This window comes from Perognathus longimembris, chromosome 18, assembly GCF_023159225.1.
Source record: "Perognathus longimembris pacificus isolate PPM17 chromosome 18, ASM2315922v1, whole genome shotgun sequence".
In the NCBI taxonomy this organism is placed as follows: Eukaryota; Metazoa; Chordata; class Mammalia; order Rodentia; family Heteromyidae; genus Perognathus; species Perognathus longimembris.
In genome coordinates this window covers 23,420,443-23,440,118 of record NC_063178.1, presented here as the reverse complement: position 1 = coordinate 23,440,118, position 19,676 = coordinate 23,420,443, and the positions used below count along the sequence as shown (strand labels likewise).

The window sequence follows — 19,676 nt, the reverse complement described above, 5'->3', positions numbered from 1 at the left end:
CCAGGAGTTAGTGAAATCCCTTTGAATAGTTGACTTGCCCTTTCATAAGAAATTATATTAGGAATTTGAAACATGTCTCATCTGGGGTGTAGGTACTAGTGGAGGGAGTGGATGGGGCCAATATAGTCAAAAGACTTTAGGTACTTATGCAAAAATGGAGCAAGGACACTTGATGAGACAGGTTTGAGAAGGGAGAAGGAGGAGAGAAGGGAAAGGGTGGTTATGATCAAAATGCTTGGTAGCCGGGTGCTGGTGACTCACACCTGTAATCCTAGCTACTTAGGAGAGTAAGATCTGAGGCTCAAGGTTCAAAGCCAGCCCAGGCAAGAAGGAGCTATAACATTCTTATCCCCAATAAGCCACCCCACAGCTCAAATGGTAGAATGCCAGCCTTAAGAGAAAAAGCTAGGAGACAGTGCCCAGGTGCCGAGTCCAAATCCCAGTACCAACACAACCAAACAATGCATTGTTTACATAAATAGATATACTAAAATGAACTTCCCCTTATACAACTGATGCTAATACAAAATAGTTGAAGCCATGAAAAATGTAGAGAACATTTTGTTTTGTTTTGTTTTGTTTTTTGCCAGTCCTGGGGCTTGAACTCAGGGCCTGAGCACTATCCCTGGCTTCTTTTTGCTCAAGGCTAGCACTCTGCCACTTGAGCCACAGCACACTTCCACTTTTTTTTTCTATATATGTGGTACTGAGGAATCAAACCCAGGGCTTCATGTGTACAAGGCCAGCACTCTACCACTAGGCCATATCCCCAGCCCAAGATCATTTTTTTTTTTGTGGCCAGTCCTGGGCCTTGAACTCAGGGCCTGAGCACTGTCCCTGGCTTCTTTTTGCTCAAGGCTAGCACTCTGCCACTTGAGCCACAGCGCCACTTCTGGCCATTTTCTGTATATGTGGTGCTGGGGAATCGAACCCAGGGCCTCATGTATATGAGGCAGGCACTCTTGCCACTAGGCCATATCCCCAGCCCCAAGAACATTTTTTTTGTTGTTTGTTTGTTTGTTTGGCCAGTCCTAGGCCGTGAACTCAGGGCCTGAGCACTGTCCATGGCTTCTTTTTTGCTCAAGGCTAGCACTCTGCCACTTGAGCCACAGCGCCACTTCTGGCCATTTTCTGTATATGTGGTGCTGAGGAATCGAACCCAGGGCCTCATGTATACGAGGCAAGCACTCTTGCCACTAGGCCATACTCCCAGCCCCCCAAGAACATTTTTTAATGTATGAGTTGATCATTGTTGAAGTCGAGTCACAAGTAAACAATTACATCATTCTGCATACATATATTTGAATTCATACATTATATGTATGTGTGTATATAATGCACACATTTTAAAGTTTCCATATAAAAACAAATACATGTATGTGCATACTCAGCTAAGCATGTTTGGAGGAAATGTCCTTGTTTGGCAGTGTCTGCAGAAATTGTTTCCAAGAAACCCTGTGGACACGCAAATCTGAGAATACTCAAGTCTCTGACATTTGTACACGTATCCCTGTGGACTTCCCATCACGTCTAGGCTAATTACACCACTTGAAACAGTGTCACCACAGTCTATGTCATGAGTCACCCGTCACTTAATCATAGAGGTAGACTCCAAGTGATGCCCCATTAGACCGGCTCATCATCATGAGTCCATCAATAAGATGGACTTGTACAAGCTAAGACACTAGGGCATGAGCAGGCCAGTGAATCACAGGTTCCTAGAGGACTATACAGACTGTTGGTTGGCCTAAAATAAAACAAAAATGAAAGCTTACAGGTCATTATGTCATGCATGACTGTAGTTGCCATACTGTGTTTTGGCAGGAAATCACGATTAAAAAAATATGTAATGTGTTCAGCACAGAAAAGTTTTTGAATATTTTTGTTCTGTGCTTGGGTGAATCATGGGTACGTTCAAACGTGTGTGTGTGTGTGTGTGTGTAAGAGAGAGGAGAGAGCATATGTGTGTACCTCTCCTGGGGCTTGAACTCGGGGCCCGGGCGCTGTCCCTGAGCTTCTTTTGCTCAAGGCCAGCACTCTACCACTTTGAGCCGCAGCTGCACTTCTCATTGTCTGGTGGTTAATTGGAGATAAGCGTCTCACAGACTTGCCTGCCTGGGCAGGCTTCCACTGTGATCCTCAGATCTCAGCCCCCTGAGGAGACGGGATTACAGGCGTGAGCCACCAGCTCCAAGCAACACTGCTTTTTCCTCTCTTACGTAATTGCTTCACTTGGCTTAGGGGGAAAAAAATGTAATATAAAATCTTTTTTCCATTTTTTTTATTTGTCCATGTGTCCCTCTTAGCTCCAAATGTTCACTATCCTGTACTCACAAATAAACATGCCCAAAGCAGTACTTACTCCAGAAATATCTTTGAAAGGAATAACTGGCAGATCGATTCAGCATACATTTTTTTAATGGAGGTACAAGTCTTACTTTTCTCTGGCAAATGGGGGAGGGGTGGTAATGAGGTTTTCTCGTCTTCTACAAGGTTATCCTATGCCAAGGTGACGTTAAGAGCAATGTCCAATTTGGGGAAACAAAGTTCAGTTTTTAGCCAGGCAGCTGAACCCAAAGTTTGGCTCAATTGGGGACCAGGCAAAATAGATGGTGTTTAGGGAAGGATTTCAGAGTAAAACAAATCTTCCTTTCTGCAGCGTTCTCTTGCCAGCTTGCCTGCTCACAGACTGGCCCTTAGAGAAAAGAAAGAAACATGACAGCCAGCCCTGGGAATGCTTTTATCAGACTCTTCATGTCTGGATTTCTTTCTTCCACAGATGGACGAGTCCGAGGAAGATATAGACCAAATGTTCAGCACTTTGCTGGGGGAGATGGATCTTCTGACCCAGGTAAACTCTCTTCTTCACCTTCAAATTCAAGGGGAACATAGTCCCTAGAATTTGATTAATATGACAAGAATACGGTCTCCAAAACGCTGGAGCTAGCCAGATGCCTATAGCTCATGCCTGTAATCCTAGCTACTCAAGAGGCCAAAATCTGAGGCTTACGGGTTCAAAGCCAAGCCTGGGTAGGAAAGTCTGTGAGACGCTTATCTCCAGTTAACCACCAAAAAGCCACAAATGGAGCTGCGGCTAAAGTGGTAGTGTGCTAGCCTTGAGCAAAAAAAGCCCTGGGACAGTGCCCAGGCCCTGAGTTCAAGCCCCAGGACTGACAAAATACATACATACACACACACACACACACACACACACACACACACACACACACACATACATACGTAAGTATATACATAAATACATAGATAAACAAAGCTGGAGTTTGAAGCTATCACATTCCTAATAGAACTGTGACCGTTATGGGAAAATAATAAAGCTTTTTCCTGATTTCACTATTGTGAGTTCAGTTAATTTAATATGTCATTCACACAAGCATTCTGTAATAGCAGTGCTTGTACTTACCATAGCCATTGGAGAAAATCTACTCTCTCCTGAGTAGCCAGGCAACTACCGCTGGTGAGCCATATCTGTGGTGTTACCTTTATTATGGAGAGCGGCTGAGACAGTGACATCACCTTTAGTCAAGACGTGTACCAACCTTTGAGGAAATGCTGTTTAAAAGACTTGAGTGGGAATGATGGTGACCTCCTGTGTAGACCGGAAGAAATCAGTCCCCTCAAAAGAGCACGGGAGTCATCCGCATAGGCGGCCACTCAGCCAGGCAGGTCAGTAGAGCAGTAGTGCAGCAGTAGAGCGCACTGAACATCGATACAAAAGGAATTCTGCAACTCATGGGTAGAGATGAGAAGGGAGGGAATGGGAGAGAATGAGGGAACAGACAACATTACAAGAAAAGAAATGCATTTATTACGTGACGTACGAAAAAGGTAACCCTACTAAACATTGCCTCTAAGACAACAATAAAATAAAGTAGAAAAAATAAATATATACATGTATATCTTAATGCAGATTAATAAATAAGTATGATTGGAAGGGGAGGAGTAGGTAGCCAAAGTCTCTCTAACTTCCCAAAACAAGCAAAAATTCAAGGGAACCAGAATGCAATAATGTGATTGTCAAAGTCTCTTTTTGTGGGCTAAGATGTGACTCAATGGTGGGGTACTTGACTAGCACATAAAAAGGCCCCAGTTCAAACTCTCGCACCACACACTCACAAAGTCGGAGCATTTTTATTTTGAAGTAACTTCAAGCATGTTTTTAATATTTTAGGTAGTTAAAAACATAACTTTCAGATCATAACAATGCCAAAAAAGTAACCAAAGGCAACAAAAAACAAATTTCTAGGCTGAGGGAATAGCTAACTGGAACAACATTTACCCAGCATGCCCAGGGCTCTGGGTCCAACCCCAGCACTAAACAAAACACACCCTTATTTATTTGTCACCATTGGAAACCACCAGATCATTAAATTATTATTCTGAAATATGTAAATAAAGAGAAAAAATAAAGTGTTGAGTTTAGCTTCTTGATAGTCCTCTTTAAGCAATACTTTGGAATAAACAAATAATTTATTAGGGGAAGTTCTTTCTAGAAAAATTCCAGTTATGCACTGGAAAGGGATGAAGCGGAAGTTATCAGCAGGCGAGTTCTAGGGAAATGCACTTCAAGCATATGGTTGTCAAGGGGTTGACAGCACTGGAGAACTTCAGTCATTTGCCTTCATGACGAATGCCAAAATTGCCATCTTTTATTTTTTTGTAGTAATAATTTCTTAGTCTTTCTCTTTAATCAGTTTTTAAATTAAACTGAAGAAGGTTTGATGCTCTCATTTAATTTTTTTCTTAATAAGCATTCAAGTGGATGCTAGGTCATTTGCATGTTAAATAGTTGTGCCTTTGTATAGTGCATAAAACCTTTTCACAAGCCCCACCAGACATAGAGAGGTCTTGCATGCCTCACTTCATCTGGGCTTTGAATAACTTTTCTACCACTAATGGACTTTTTTTGGAAAATCATTTCCTCTACCCACCCCACCCCAAAATACTAGAAACTTGTTTCATCACAAAGTCAAATTGGTTTCTTTCTTCTTTCTTTCCTTCTCTCTTTTTTCTTTTTTTAGTTCTTCTTTCTTCTTTCTCTCTTTTTTCTTTGTTTGGCAGTACTAGAGTTTGGAGTTTAAACTCAAAACCCTATACTTGCTAGGCAGGTCCTCTACCACTTGAGCCATGCTACAAAGCCCTTTGGTGACTTTAGTTATTTTTGAAGCAGGGTCGCACCTTTTTGCCCAGAGTAGCCTGGACTTTGGTCATCCTACCTGTAACCTCCTGGATAGATTACTGATGTGAACCACCAGGCTTAGTTTATTAATTGAATCGTGAGCCTCCCAATCGTTGCCTTTCAAGTAGCTGAGAATCTAGGTGTGAGAAAACACATCTGTATTTACATATTAACAATTTACTAGAGAACTTCTTCTAATTTCATTCAACAACACAATAAATTATATTCTGAAAAAATAATAATTGGCTCTACTGAAATGTAGATACCTTAAAACACAAACTCATTTCATTTTTTTTGTACTGTCACTATGTTTTTTGTGCTGGTGTTTGTCCTATCCATCAAGGTCTTCTCTAGACAATATTTTGCATGTTTATTCTGTGTCTAAAAATGAATTCTCAAGCTATGGCCACTCATCCTACATTTTATACTTGATTCTTGCCTGATCGGGTTAAAATCTTTTAAATTTCTTGCTTTATTTTTGCTTAAAATTGATTATGCTTCACTGGACACCAGTGGCTCACTCCTGTAATCCTAGCTAATCAGGAGGCTGAGGTCTGAGGATCTCAGTTCAATGCCAGCCCCAGCAGGAAAGTCCAGAAGACTCTTACCTCCAATTAACTACCCAAAAAGCTAGCAATGGAGCTGTGGCTCAAGTGATAGATCACTAGCCTTGAGCACACAAACTCAGAAACAGCACCCAGGCCTTGAGTTCAAGTCCCAGGACCAGCATGCGTGCACACGCGCGCACACACAAACACACACACGCAAATTGATTATGCTTCATTCATTTATTTTCAATGATATATTTATTGGTTTCCTCCAGAAACTTAAGAAGTGAACGGGAACATTTCTTACCCGAGTCAGATGAACATCAAGGGATATACTCAGTCCTAAAAACATTCATGCTTGAGAACAGCCAAAGCCACTTCTCACAACACGTAAGAATGGCCTTGGTATGTAAACTGGAATGTCATATAGCTCTTAAACCACATAAGAAGTCAATTATTCCCATGTAAGACGAACACTATGTGCAAAAACTAATCACTTATTCTGTCCTGATTTCTTTTCTTTCTTTTTTCAGCTCTGGGGATCGAACTCAGATTCTCACACATACTGGGCAAGAGCGCTACCACTGAGCTATATTCCCATCCTTTAATCTCTTTTTTGATGTCTTATTAGATAAACATAAAAGCATAACATTTTACTAAATAATGGCAGATTACACCCTGGACCATTTTTTTCTCCTCCAAATGACTAGATATTTCCTTTTTTGATGCCAATACCTATGTCTTTATAAGATTATATGTAGTATATATGTTCATTATTATAAGAAGTTTTCTTCATTGCTTACTAGAATTAACCATCTCATCATAATTCTCAGTTAAAATGGTCTGTTTCAAGATGTTTCTCAGAAAATAATTTTTAATTGTAATTCTCTGTAGGAAAGATATCACATAAAACATTTTCAGGTAAGAATCTGCAGAGAATGAAGAGAAAATATGATGAATAATGAAGTTTTGGTGCTTGCTATTTAACATGTACTGTAGAAACGTTGCTATGATAACTCTTTGAACTGTTTCAGAGTTTGGGAGTAGACACTCTTCCTCCCCCTGACCCCAAACCACCCAGTGCTGAATTTAACTACAGTGTGGGCTTCAAAGATTTAAATGGTAAGCCTTACAAATTTCTTTTTCTTAAGTAACTTGAAATCATCATGATGACCAAAATCAGTGGTGAAAACAGTTTGAATATAAAATTAGAGGTGCTTGGACATCATGATAAATACTGTTTACATCTTAGAGCTCAGAATGTGTTTTACTGTGTCTAAAATAAATTAAGAAAGTCAATTGGATTAAGACAGAACAGTGGTAGGGGTAACACTGATCAAGATGGATTATACTCATACATGCACATGTTGAATTGAAACTCTTTTGGACAACTATTTACAGATAATAAAAAATAAAATTTTAATTTTAAAAATTAATTACAAATTTTCCTATATTGACAACTCCATCTGCATTTGTGAAAAGTCTCAAAATGTCCTTCTTTTAAAAATAAAAGTGAGGGGATGGGAATATAGCCTAGTAGCAAGAGAGCTTGCCTCGTATACATGAAGCCCTGGGTTCGATTCCTCAGCACCACATATATAGAAAGGCCAGAAGTGATGCTGTGGCTCAAGTGGCAGAGGACTAGCCTTGAGCAAAAAGAAGCCAGGGACAGTGCTCAGGCCCTGAGTTTAAGGCTCAGGACTAGCAAATAAATAAATAAAATAAAAATGAAAGTGACAGTTTCTTACTACTACATAACAGTATAAGATTAATAAGAAAATGATTTTTTTTTTTTTTTTGGCCAGTCCTGGGCCTTCAAGTCAGGGCCTGAGCACTGTCCCTGGCTTCTTTTTGCTCAAAGCTAGCACTCTGCCACTTGAGCCACAGCGCCACTTCTGGCCTTTTTCTATGTATGTGGTGCTAGGGAATCGAACCCAGGGCTTTGTGTATACAAGGCAAGCACTCTTGCCACTAGGCCATATTCCCAGCCCAAGGAAATTATCTTCAAGGATAAAAATTAGTTGTCCATTTCATAATGATAGATGATTTATTGATAACACATAAGTAATTCAAAATACAATTTGTTTAAAATATAATACATCTTTATTTGCATATAATGTTTTATATGTCATTTACTGTTTGACATTTTCAGTTCTCCCCAAGAGTAATACTATTGACATTATTAACAAAGATCTTATTTAATATAGAGATGAACTTCAGTTCACATGCTGTTCAAATTACAAAAGTCTTGAAGTCATCACTTCGAGACTTGGACTGGAAATCTTGAGGAAGATTTATCAAATATTTATAGTACCATCAAGAGTGTAAAAAATGGGGGGCAGGGGGAACTCAATTCTGGAAATCCTAGGTTCCAAGTTTATTTCTGTCCTTCCCTGAGTTTCTTTGTTTCTACCATTTTCAGTCATATTTTAATTAGCCAGTTGATGCCCATAACTGTTTCTCTCTAAGCTAGAACATGTCTCTTTTGATTTTCCCTTCTTATACCCTTTTCTATTTACCACATAAGCTTATTATCCCTGCCAGTCATTTCCACTGAGAGAGTAACATTCATGAAGTTTCAAAAATGAATATACTGAAGTTGGGTATAGTGGCAATCACCTATAATCCCAGTAGTACTCACGAGGCTGAGGCAGAATGATCACAAGTTCAAAGACCAGCCCGGGTTACATGATATATTATCAAAATAATAAGTTAGTGTAAGTTAATTTTGTCTTTCAGAACTTCCATGTACACTCCCTGAAAGTATATAAAACACAGTTAGTTTCCATCCACTTCCTCTATTTATCAAAATATTTATGCCTGGGAGCATTTTCCATGCTTTTCCCAGCATCTACAGGCTCCTACTTTTTTAAAGCCCCGAGTCAGATCTTGCACTAAAATGAAAATGAATCCCTGACTTAGGCATCTGTTCCTGTTCTTTAATCTGACTTTATAACAAGTTAGGAAGTGTCTCCGTGTGGAACATATTTTGTCCTTTTCTTATCTTCCTATTAGAAACTCACTCACATCTCATTCTGTAAACGCAGCAATAATTATTTCAGGAATCCCCATACCTGGGTGTTTGCCATTGAATACACATTTTTTTCAACGGGTTCCATTATATGATAACATATATGTCCAAAGAATGATTTGCAGCTGGGTGCCAGTGACTCACGCCTGTAATACTAAGTACTCAGGAGTCTAAGATTTGAAGATCCTAGTTCGAAGCCAGCTCAAGCAGGAAAGTCCATGAGACTCTTATCTCCAGTTCACCAGCAAGAAAGCCAGAAAGGGTGCTGTGATTCATCTGCTAGAGCACCAGCCTTGAGTGAACAAGCTAAGGGGACCGTGCCTAGGCCACGAGTTCAAGCCCCAGTACTAGCACACACACACACACACACACACACACACACACACACACACACAAGTTTAAATATGATTCTCCACTATTCAAATACTACTATTAAAGTGATCAGCTTGTAGAGTTTCCAGAGGCAAACGGTTTCTATCAGTCGTATGATTTTCCCTCCCAGAGTCCCTGCTTGCACTGGAGGACCAAGATTTAGATGCCCTCATGGCGGATCTGATGGCAGACATAAGCGAGGCTGAGCAGATGACCCTACAGGCACCGAAGGAACCCACGGAGCATCAGCGCCCCTCGGCCTCTGCGGGGGCTGCCAGGACTGTCAGCCGGGGTGAGGGTGCCCCACCCCTCCCAGCGGCCGACCTTCCACCACCTCCGCCACCCCCGAAGCCTCTTTCTCCCGTGAGTGAGAGGGGCAGTCATGGAAGGACCACGGGCTTCTGCTTTCCGTCATCTTTGGCCTTCTTTGCAGGGATCATGACATTCATCTGTAAGCGTGTATGCCCAAAGCTTAGAGCAGCCAAGACCAGGGCGGAGCATGCTCACTGCAAAGCCAGAGGCCCCTCCCACCCCCGCACAGGAAGCCAAGAGGGTGGCTCAGGCTGTGTTCTGGGAGTGCAGGGCAAGGCATGAGGTCTACCAAGCTCATCTGGCTCACAGTTCTGAAGGCTGGACATCCGTGTGGGACCAGCATCTTCTTGGCATCTAGTGTGAGGCACTCCTGCTGCACCCTAAGATCGCCTGGTGGGACGGACAGATGTGCCCCCCGGGGCCACTCCTTTACTACTCCATTCAGACGTGAGTCAGTGCACCCCGTCCTCGTGACACAGGGACCTTTCTAAACGTCCCACCCAGTTCCACCTTCTAGTTTAATCTCACCAAGGAGATTACATTTCAACTGGTATTTTGGTGATGACATTCAAACCACATGAAGGGTGTATAAAGAACATAAAGAGGGGTTGCTGTGCCTTTGCATATACTTTGGGGAAACCACATACTAAAATCAGAATTAAAAATGAGTTAGGGGGGCTGGGAATATGGCCTAGTGGCAAGAGGGCTTGCCTCCTATACATGATGGGTTCGATTCCTCAGCACCACATTACCACATGCATAGAGAAGGCCAGAAGGGGCGCTGTGGCTCAAGTGGCAGAGTGCTAGCCTTGAGCAAAAAGAAGCCAGGGACAGTGCTCAGGCCCTGAGTTCAAGGCCCAGGACTGGCAAAAAAAAAAAAAGACTCAAAAATGAGTTATGGTTTTCAAGGAGAGAGGGAGAAGAAAAGGGAAAGAGAGAGAGAGAGTACTTGGTGCAAACCTATAATCCCAGCAATTGAGAGACAGAGACAGACAGGAGGATCCTGAGTTCAAAGTCATTCTGTGCTACATAAGCAAGAAAAGAAAGAAGAAAGGAAGGAAGGGAGGCAGGGAGGGAGGGAGGGAGGGAGGAAGGGAGGGAGGATGAAAGCGAATAAGGGAGAGTGTGAAGGAAGGAGGGAGAAAAAAAGAAAAGAAACAAGAGAAAGAAGTGACTATGGACTAAAACACTGAAACCATGAGCCAAAATGAACCTTTCCTCCTTAAAAAGAAAAAGAGCATTTTAAGGCCATATCTAGAATTTATGACAGTTTGCTTTGAAATTATACATATATATATACATACATACATATTCTTGATAATATTCAACTTTTGGGGACTTCATTATTATCATGCATGGCCTGTGGAACTGATTTACATATTTCCATGTGTTTGGTCCTGGCCTAGTACATATCTCAAGCAATCAGAATATAACCAGAACAGCTCATTTTGCATATTATACACAGAGACCCTTAATGATCCAATTCTCATCATTTTAACTTGCAATTTTTAAAGGAGTTTGAGCCCGTAAAATATCTCACTGTTTTCTCTTTCTGCCTATGTGTATTCCTCAATGTTTTTTGCTGTTGTTTTAGTAATTTATGAGGTTAAATGGTTGCTGAAGTCCTAACTTTAGGGGAGTTAAGGTCTATTTGAAGTATCTGATAAAAACAGCAAGAAGTCAGGTACCAGTGGCTCACTCCTCTAATCCTGCCTATTCAAGAGGCTTAAAATTTGAGACTTGAGGTTTGAGGCCAGCCTGTGTAGATAAATCCTAGAGGTTCTCATCAGCAAGTAACCTGTTAAAAAGCCAACCTGGAAATGTAGCTCAGATGGTAGGGTGCCAGCCATGAGCAAAATAGCAGAATGAGAGTGCAAGGCCCTGAGTTCAAGCCTCACTCCTAAGTGCATACACACACACACACACACACACACACACACACACACCCCACCCCACAAGGCAGTGAGACTTGGTGGTACATGCCGGTAATTCTGGCGTTCAGGAAGTTGATGCGGGAGGATGAGAAGTTCCAGACCAGCCTGAACTACATAGCAAGACCCTGTCTCAAACTCTCCCAACATCCAAAACCGCTGTAATAAAAACTAAGACTCCTCCAAAAAGACATCCCAATCCAAGATGCTGCCTGTAACTTCAGGAAGTGCTCAGGGCCTTCGAGATGGGCTCCTTCAGGGATTCCCTTCTATTGTCCCCCACGCTGCGTGTCAGCCACGGAAGACCTCTGTAGTTGGAAACAGCAAGGCACTCTAAGGTCATCTTTGACATTGAAATTGCATGCTAATAAATGACGTCTACTTTCTATAGCTCAGGGTTGAGTATTTTGGTTATAGTCACTTAAACTGTGAAGTTTATGAGTATGTGAAACTAAGTACCCTCTGACAGAGTGGCAAAGACATCAGCAAAAAGCAGGAGTTCTTACTGGTACTAATGGACTGTGCTGAATATCTTGCCATTTTACAGGAAGAAGAAGAAGCGCAAGCCAAAGCTGATAAAATTAAGCTGGCATTGGAAAAACTGAAGGAGGCCAAGGTTAAGAAGGTAAACTGTGAATCGCTTTTACATGGGGGAAGTTAAAATAGCTGTACTTGGGTTGGAGGCATGGCTCAAGTGGTAAAGTGCTTGCCAAGTAAATCAGAGGCCCTGAATTCACACCCGAATACCACCCTCAACAACAAAACTTAGGGGCTGAAGGCATGGCTCAACAGTGCCTTACAAACATACAGTCCTGAGTTCAAAGCAGCATGGCCAACAGAGAGGAACACAAGGCCTCTTTGGTCAGAATGAAAATCAAGTTCTCACTGGGTACCAGCAGTTCATGCCTAGCTAGTAATCCTCGCTACTCAGGAGGCTGAGACCTGGAGGATCAAGATACAAAGCCAGACTGGCAGAAACACGTGCAAGATTCCATCTCCAGATAACCAGCAATATAAGGCCAGACTGGAGGTGTGACTCAAGAGGTAGAGCACCAGCCATGAGCAAGAAGGCCAGGCGAGAGCTTGAGACCCTGAGTTCAAGCCCTGAAAGCAGCACGCGCGCGTGCTCACACACACACACACACTATATGTATAATATTTAATGTTACATATTATATATAATAGAACTTCAAGTGGTACATTCCAAATAGTTATCGATATTTTTAATTCTAAGGACAAAGGCAACGCTTATGGTTTTTCTTCTTACAATATTATTGCTCGTGTATGAGGGATTGCCATTTTTGTGTAGCAGTGGAAGTTTCTTGGTTTGTACATGGGTGGTTTTTTTTTCCCCCTTTGGTTGATACACTTTTTTTTTAGGTGGAATCATGGAAGTTGCATTTCTCTTACATAAGAAAAGACCCTTGGCTGGGCTGACACATAAGCCTGACCCCTTCTGTCCAGGCCTATTTTGAATTTTTTTTAAACCAATCTGTACATCCAGAGCTGCTTCTGCTAAGAGATGTGCTTCTCCTGACTCACCAGAAGGTGGCACTACCTTCTGAGCCGGCCTTAATGGGGTCAGAGCGTGGCTTCAGTTGTCTCTTGTTTCCACGGTTACTTGGGTTTTGTTTTTGTTTTTTCACACCCCCTGGGAGAAGCCTGAAACCCTGTTGCTTACTCTGGTTGTTCAAGTCATATCTCAGGGAAATCAAATGTTTTTGTTTATTTTCAGGTTTCTACATTGCCAAGATTTTGAGTAATCTGCTCCTAAACTTACTTTCCCCAAAGCCTGTAATTTTATTGTGCACCTTTTTTTGTTTTGTTTTGTTTTTTTGCCAGTCCTGGGGCTTGAACTCAGGGCCTGAGCACTGTCCCTGGCTTCTTTTTGTTCAAGGCTAGCACTCTACCACTTGAGCCACAGCGCTACTTCCAGCCTTTTCTATATATGTGGTGCTGAGGAATCAAACCCTGGGCCTCATGTATATGAGGCGAGCACTTTACCAGCAGGCCATATTCCCAGCCCTATTGTGCAATTTTTGCAAAACATAGGTTATTTTTCTCCCCCAGGAATACATATTCCTGGCAAGGGCTAAAGATGTAGCTCTGAAGTAGACCACTTGACTAGCATTTACAAGGCCCTAGGTTCAATCCCTAGACCTGCAAAGAGAGAATAAAAGCAGAGAGAATAAATAAAAACAAAATTCATAGTTAGACTATTTCAAACTACTAGATTGTTTATAAAAATAAAGGCCACAGGACTTGGAATGTGGCTCAGTGGCAGAGTGTTGGCCTAGTATGCATGAGACCCTGGGTTTGATTTCTCAGTACCACATAAACAAAAAATAATAACAAAATTATATTTAACAAAATAAGGGCCACATCGCATGTATTTTCAGGATAGAAATGAACAGAGAAATTGCTTTTCACATACACAGGTAAATCAGGGAGCGGATGCAGTATGTCTGCTCCACCTGCCTCACCACCCCCCCCCCCCGCCCCCGAGAACTGGAGGATGTAGCCGCGATTTCTTGCCATCTCTCACAAAGCAAGAGGGCGGTACCATCGTTGGCTTAGATGAATGATGAGGATAAACGCAAAGCACAGTCTGTCTTGACCAGACAAGGAAGTTGCACAAACGAAGCCACTCTAATCCTAGGAAGGGAAAGAAACTTGCCAAAATGAGTTGAACGCTCCAAATGTGGGTGCGTCTTTTTTTTTTTTTTTTTTTTGCGCTGGTCCTATGGCTTACGCACCAGAGCTTTGATACTGCCCCTGAGCTCCTTTTTTTTTTTTTTAAATTTTCTTGCTCAAGGCTAGACTTCTACCACATGAGCCACAGCTCCACTTCCTGCTTTGTGGTAGTTAGTTGGAGATAAGAGTCCCCTGGACCTGCCTGCCTGGTCTGGGTTCAAACTGCGCTCCTCAGATCTCAGCGCCTGAGTTTTTAGGATTACAGACCTTAGTCTCCAGTGCCTCGCTTCCAAATGTATTTTTAAAAACAAAAACCTAGCAGGCCCAGGATAGGAGAAAAATAACTGAGGCGCTTACACTTTAGAAGAGGAACACCCAAGGACTACGACATGTTTTTATAGAAATCAAATACACTTCATTCCCAGACATTCTGTGGAGTACTAACATCATTTGGAATTATGTATAATATACATAGCTTGTGCTGCAAAACTTTTGGAATCAGGAACAGTATCAGATGCATTCAATAATTACTTATTTCTTCCAAAGCTTTGGAATACAGAAGAACAATCCCATTTGTAAATTTCATTTAAGAAGCAAAAAAGAAAGTGTAAATCATTTAGGAGTAGGATGTTTGAGGATTTAATAGCTTTCAAATAAAAGATAAGAAACAAGTGATTTTTATACTATACAATAACTTCAATAATAAATTAGAAAAGCAATGATTTTCTTTCTATCTGTGAATCATTTTGTCCCACAGAACACTGTGTAAATTAAAAACACACACACACACACACGAAACACTTAGCTTGCTAAATCATGAGCCGTAACTGTGACTCAATATGCTCTTATGGGTTGGTATAGTGTTACTCACCAGCTAGCAAATATGACAAAATAGGATATGATATGTGAAGAACAGGGAAATTTCTTTCTGTTAAAAAGCCACCAGCCTTCTCTTGGCTTTTGTGTTTGCTAAATTCTATAATTGTGGATATTTGGATCTAATCTACTTTGCAGTTTTTGCCCCCCCCAAAAAAAATCCTCTTTCTTCATTGTGAAATTATACAGTTGAACACTTTTTCCTCTCAATTAAAAAGAAGAAGAAAACACCAACACGTATTTTATTTTCTCAAAAATAAAGGTAAGTCTCACTGGGAAATGACCAGGAGTAACATTCTGTAAATATACTACAAATACACTGATCCCAAAGAAAACCCAAACCCTTGATGCATTCCTTTATGAATTAATTCTTCTTCATTACCTTCACAATCATGATCCTTTAGAGGAATCAGACAAAAAAAAATGCCTGGAAAATCCAGGGATGCCCTTTGTCCTTATTGAAAATATGTAATTCAGGTTCCAGCAAGACTCCAGATTTGGCAACTTCCAACTCGATTACAAATGCATCCAGGACACGTTTTCATTGAATACAATGTAAAATCATTTGCCTGCCTCCTTCCAGAGCAGCTGGCTTCTCTAGCTACATCTGTTTTCCTTAATCCACCTTTGATTTCTGCTTTTCTTAAACACAATCAGCCTCTCCGTGAGGTTCTTTAGTGACATTGTTCCTGTGTAGTAGATGAGAATGGTAGATGAGCTACCAAGCATAGTGACGTATGACTTTAAATCCAGTAGCACTTTGGAAACTGAGGCAGGAGTTTGAAGCCAGTCTGGGCTATGTAAAGACGTGGTCATCATCCGTAAACTAGCTTGATCTTATCTAATGTTTTCAGACTAAACAAAAGAGGAGATATTATAAAACCATAGAAGGCAGCCCGATCTCGTTCTGTTTTCTGTCTCACCTGTAGCAGGCAGCCTTGATGAGAGATCCATGGCTTGCTGGCTTGCTTTTGATTTTGTGAATTGGTGTCTCGCCTCCACATTCTTATGCATACAAGGGCTTCCTTCTTCCATCCGCAGAAGCGATCGCCATGTTGGAACCCTAAGTAACCAGGCCCATCCAGGTTTTGAAATGCACTTGCTTGTGTGTGGCTTTCTCCTCAGCTCGTGGTCAAGGTGCACATGAATGACAACAGCACGAAGTCACTGATGGTGGATGAGCGGCAGTTGGCCCGCGATATTCTGGAGAATCTGTTTGAAAAAACCCATTGTGACTGCAATGTCGATTGGTGCCTTTATGAAGTATACCCAGAATTACACATCGGTGAGTCCCTTCCCCAGAAACACACTGGACTCAAAAAAGGGTTTGTGGGTGTGGGTGTGCTTTGTGTGGGGCTTTGGTTCAAGGCTCTCAGAATACCCTGGGCGTCGCTGCCCTATAGGATACTGATGCTTACCTCTTCATATTACTTTGTGCTATGGACAGATTGGAGCAGGTGGCTGGACCTTGGGGAATAGACGCGTGATTATCGCCATCTCTCTAATGGCTCCATAAGGGAAAGACAGTGGCAGGAGGATTCTTCTTACTGCATGCTTAGTAAGCCAAGCAGATTGTCGGGAGGCTGGGCATCTGTTCCGAGGTGGCTTCGCAGGTTGCTTCCTGAAAGCCCAGTGGGATTCTGTTCCAGGCCTCTCATCTGCACGTGTCCCCTTCCTCCTCCCTCTCACGGGCCTAACCTGTCTCGTGGAAGAGTCTCAGCCCCCGAGACCAAAGGATAGGGTTAGAAATCGATGGCATTTTCAAGGCATTTGAGAAGTGTTCTTTTCCTCCTCATTCATAATAGAACTCCAGGGACCATTGCCTTCCAGGCAGAAGGCTTCTTTTAGGTTTTTATTCGGTTCAGAGTTTTAGGGAATGATGTTTTCTGGGTTTCACAATTTCAAAATGTTTGGTCAATTATTGCTTTATCATCTTCCCCACAAAGAGAAAGCATATGTTAACTTGGGGTTATTTAAAGTAAAACATACTAACATTAATGAAAAAAACAAAAACAAAAAACTAGGTGCTGTGGGCTGGGAATATGGCCTAGTGGCAAGAGTGCTTGCCTTGCATACATGAAGCCCTGGGTTCGATTCCTCAGCACCAAATAAACAAAAAAGGCTGGAAGTGACACTATGGCTCAAGTGGTAAAGTGCTAGCCTTGAGCAAAAAGAAGGCAGGGACAGTGCTCAGGCCCTGAGTTCAAGCCCCAGGGCTGACAACAACAACTAAAAAAGCTGAGTGTCCATAAAAGTATGACAGAATGACATCATGTAAAAATTAAGAAGTCTAGAAACCATGATGAGAATAGTGTGGCAGTGTTTCGTTCAATAGTAGCTTGCTTTTCAGTTTGAAACGCTGATGTCTTAGGTCAGAAAGAACCTTTCTTTTTTATTTCATCAGAGAGGTTTTTGGAAGACCATGAAAATGTTGTTGAAATCTTAACAGACTGGACAAGAGACACAGAAAATAAAGTGCTATTTCTGGAGAAGGAGGAAAAATATGATGTATTTAAAAACCCCCAGGTAAGAGGACCCCATATTGTGAAAGTATGTAAAGAATGGTGCCTTTCTTAATGTCATTTGCATAATGAGTGAACTATTACATCACAAAATATCATAACTATAGTTCTTTCAAGTAAACACAAATTCAATTTTAAACTATGGATCCTTTGAAAGATTGAGAAAGAAAAAAACTCACTATTTTAAATCCAAGATCCAGACCATATCTCTGTGTTTTTGTCTAGCCTTTCTCGTTTGTCTGAATTTCTCTTGGGCTCCATTAAGCCAGTATAAAACTGATACACTGTTGATTGTTAAATTTTTCTGCTATGAACAGTTTCTTTATTATTCATATTTGGAGTCTTTTAATGCTTGGATAACTCGAGGGTGCATTTGGAAATGCACAGATTTGTTGTGATTTCCTCCTACAAATGATCAACACAAGTAAAAGCATTATGCAAATTTTAATATGCTACTCTCAAGTCCAGTCTTGTACAAGGATGTTACTGAGAAGTCTAAGTTTTTTCCACTGTGGCCTCAGGCAGCCATGTTTCATGGGAATCATTAGAATGTTTTTCAAGCAAAGGCTTGAATGGCAGAGAACACACACACACACACACACACACACACACACACACACACACACACACCAATCCTGCATCACTAGAAGTAGGATATTCCAGGAAGCTTCTTTCTAGAAAAATGCCCCTCCCCCTGCAGCATGTTAGTTTCTTAGGCTTTCTCTGGGCTATGGGGCTGACTAACAACAAAGCAATTAAATACTATTGTTTCAAATAACTACCAAAAATAGAATGTACCAAGTGTTCATCCTTCAGTACTTTGCCTCAATGTCTATACGTAGTGAAGGTTACCACCCAAGATGCTGTAATGAAGTCATCCCCTAATCTATGGCTAGAAGCTGATGTCCTTGTCACATCCTGGTCCACACACAGGTGGGTGGATCTAGAAGAACTTTTCTTCTGTCCTCAGCTTACAACATCCTCCTCTTTGAGCTTCCTCACCTGGCCATTTGCTCATCCAAAGGAAGAAAGGAATGATTCCGGGGACACACAACCCAGCTTCTTTCTGCTTACATCCCATTGGCCAGACTCTACTAACATGGTGTGATCGTGCTAGAAGAGAAGCCAGGGAACATGGTGGCTATTTGAGTAACCATAGGCACAGCTAACGTGAGGGAATTATATTCAGGGTCACTACTGTGCATAACTCCTCCACAAAATACCTTTCATCCTGAGACCATTAAACATGGCACCCAGGAGTTGTGCAATATTTCTATAACCAAGAGGGGAATGAGTATGAATGGGGCTCTGCAGTTTGCATGGTGCTTAACCAGTTGATTCATGCTTCCTACACACTATGATTGCGGCGGCATTGTAACTACCACCCACCTCAAGGTGCGGAATATTAGTGGAGTTCCCCAGCCCCTCCCGGTATTTACTCCTCATTAAGAAGGCAGTTGCTATTCTCATTGCATACAGCTGTTTATTCTTTTTCTTTGCCATTTAGTATTCCACTGCCTGACTACCAAAATGTACTTATTCATTGCACTAATGGACATTTGACTTGTTTCTAGTTCAGAGCTTAAGCAATTAATGCTAGTGGAAATATCTTGGATCTATCTTGTTGAATATACACTTGACATTTCTCCTACCTATTTACCTATGAGTGAGATTGCTGGATCAATTTCTTGGTTATGCTTATGCTTAGTAAACACTGCTGAATAGTTTTCCAGATAAACTAATTTGCTGTTTCTTTAGCATTGTATAAAAATGGTTATTGTTCTACACCCTTGGCAGTCCTTGATGTTGCTTCCTTCTTTGATCTTAAACTTTAACCACTCTATGGGCATTGAGTGGTATTTCGCCTGCCTTTAAGTGACTTTTTTTTTTTCCTTTCAGTATCAGTGTTTCAAAGTTGTTCAAGTGTTATTGTGCCTTTGAATATCCACTTTTGTGAAATGTCTCTTCAAATCCTTTTCCAACTTTTCAGTTCCATTTAAGTACCAGCCAATGTTGATATCTCTCAAAGGGACTGGAACACCCTCCCTTCCCCCACCAAGACCCGGACTCAAACTCTTGATCTGACACTTCCACCCACCGGCCGACCCTCTACCACCTGAGCCATGTCTCCAGCCCACTCTCTCTTAGCTCTTCATCCCTGAGGCCACCATCTTTGCAGTTGTCCAAAACGTT

The 19,676-nt window shown here is 41.5% G+C and overlaps 1 protein-coding gene across 1 annotated transcript in view; it reads left to right on the top strand.

The window, feature by feature from the left end:
- Positions 1 to 2,779: 2,779 nt before the first annotated feature.
- The window catches only part of LOC125366884 (amyloid beta precursor protein binding family B member 1 interacting protein), a 49,935-nt gene continuing 33,038 nt past the window's right edge, over positions 2,780 to 19,676 (top strand). Inside the window, exons 1-6 of the mRNA XM_048367604.1 lie at positions 2,780 to 2,851; positions 6,780 to 6,867; positions 9,279 to 9,511; positions 11,939 to 12,016; positions 16,087 to 16,246; positions 17,366 to 17,487. Coding sequence (XP_048223561.1) covers positions 2,780 to 2,851; positions 6,780 to 6,867; positions 9,279 to 9,511; positions 11,939 to 12,016; positions 16,087 to 16,246; positions 17,366 to 17,487 — 753 coding nt within the window. The remainder of the gene's footprint in view (positions 2,852 to 6,779; positions 6,868 to 9,278; positions 9,512 to 11,938; positions 12,017 to 16,086; positions 16,247 to 17,365; positions 17,488 to 19,676) is intronic.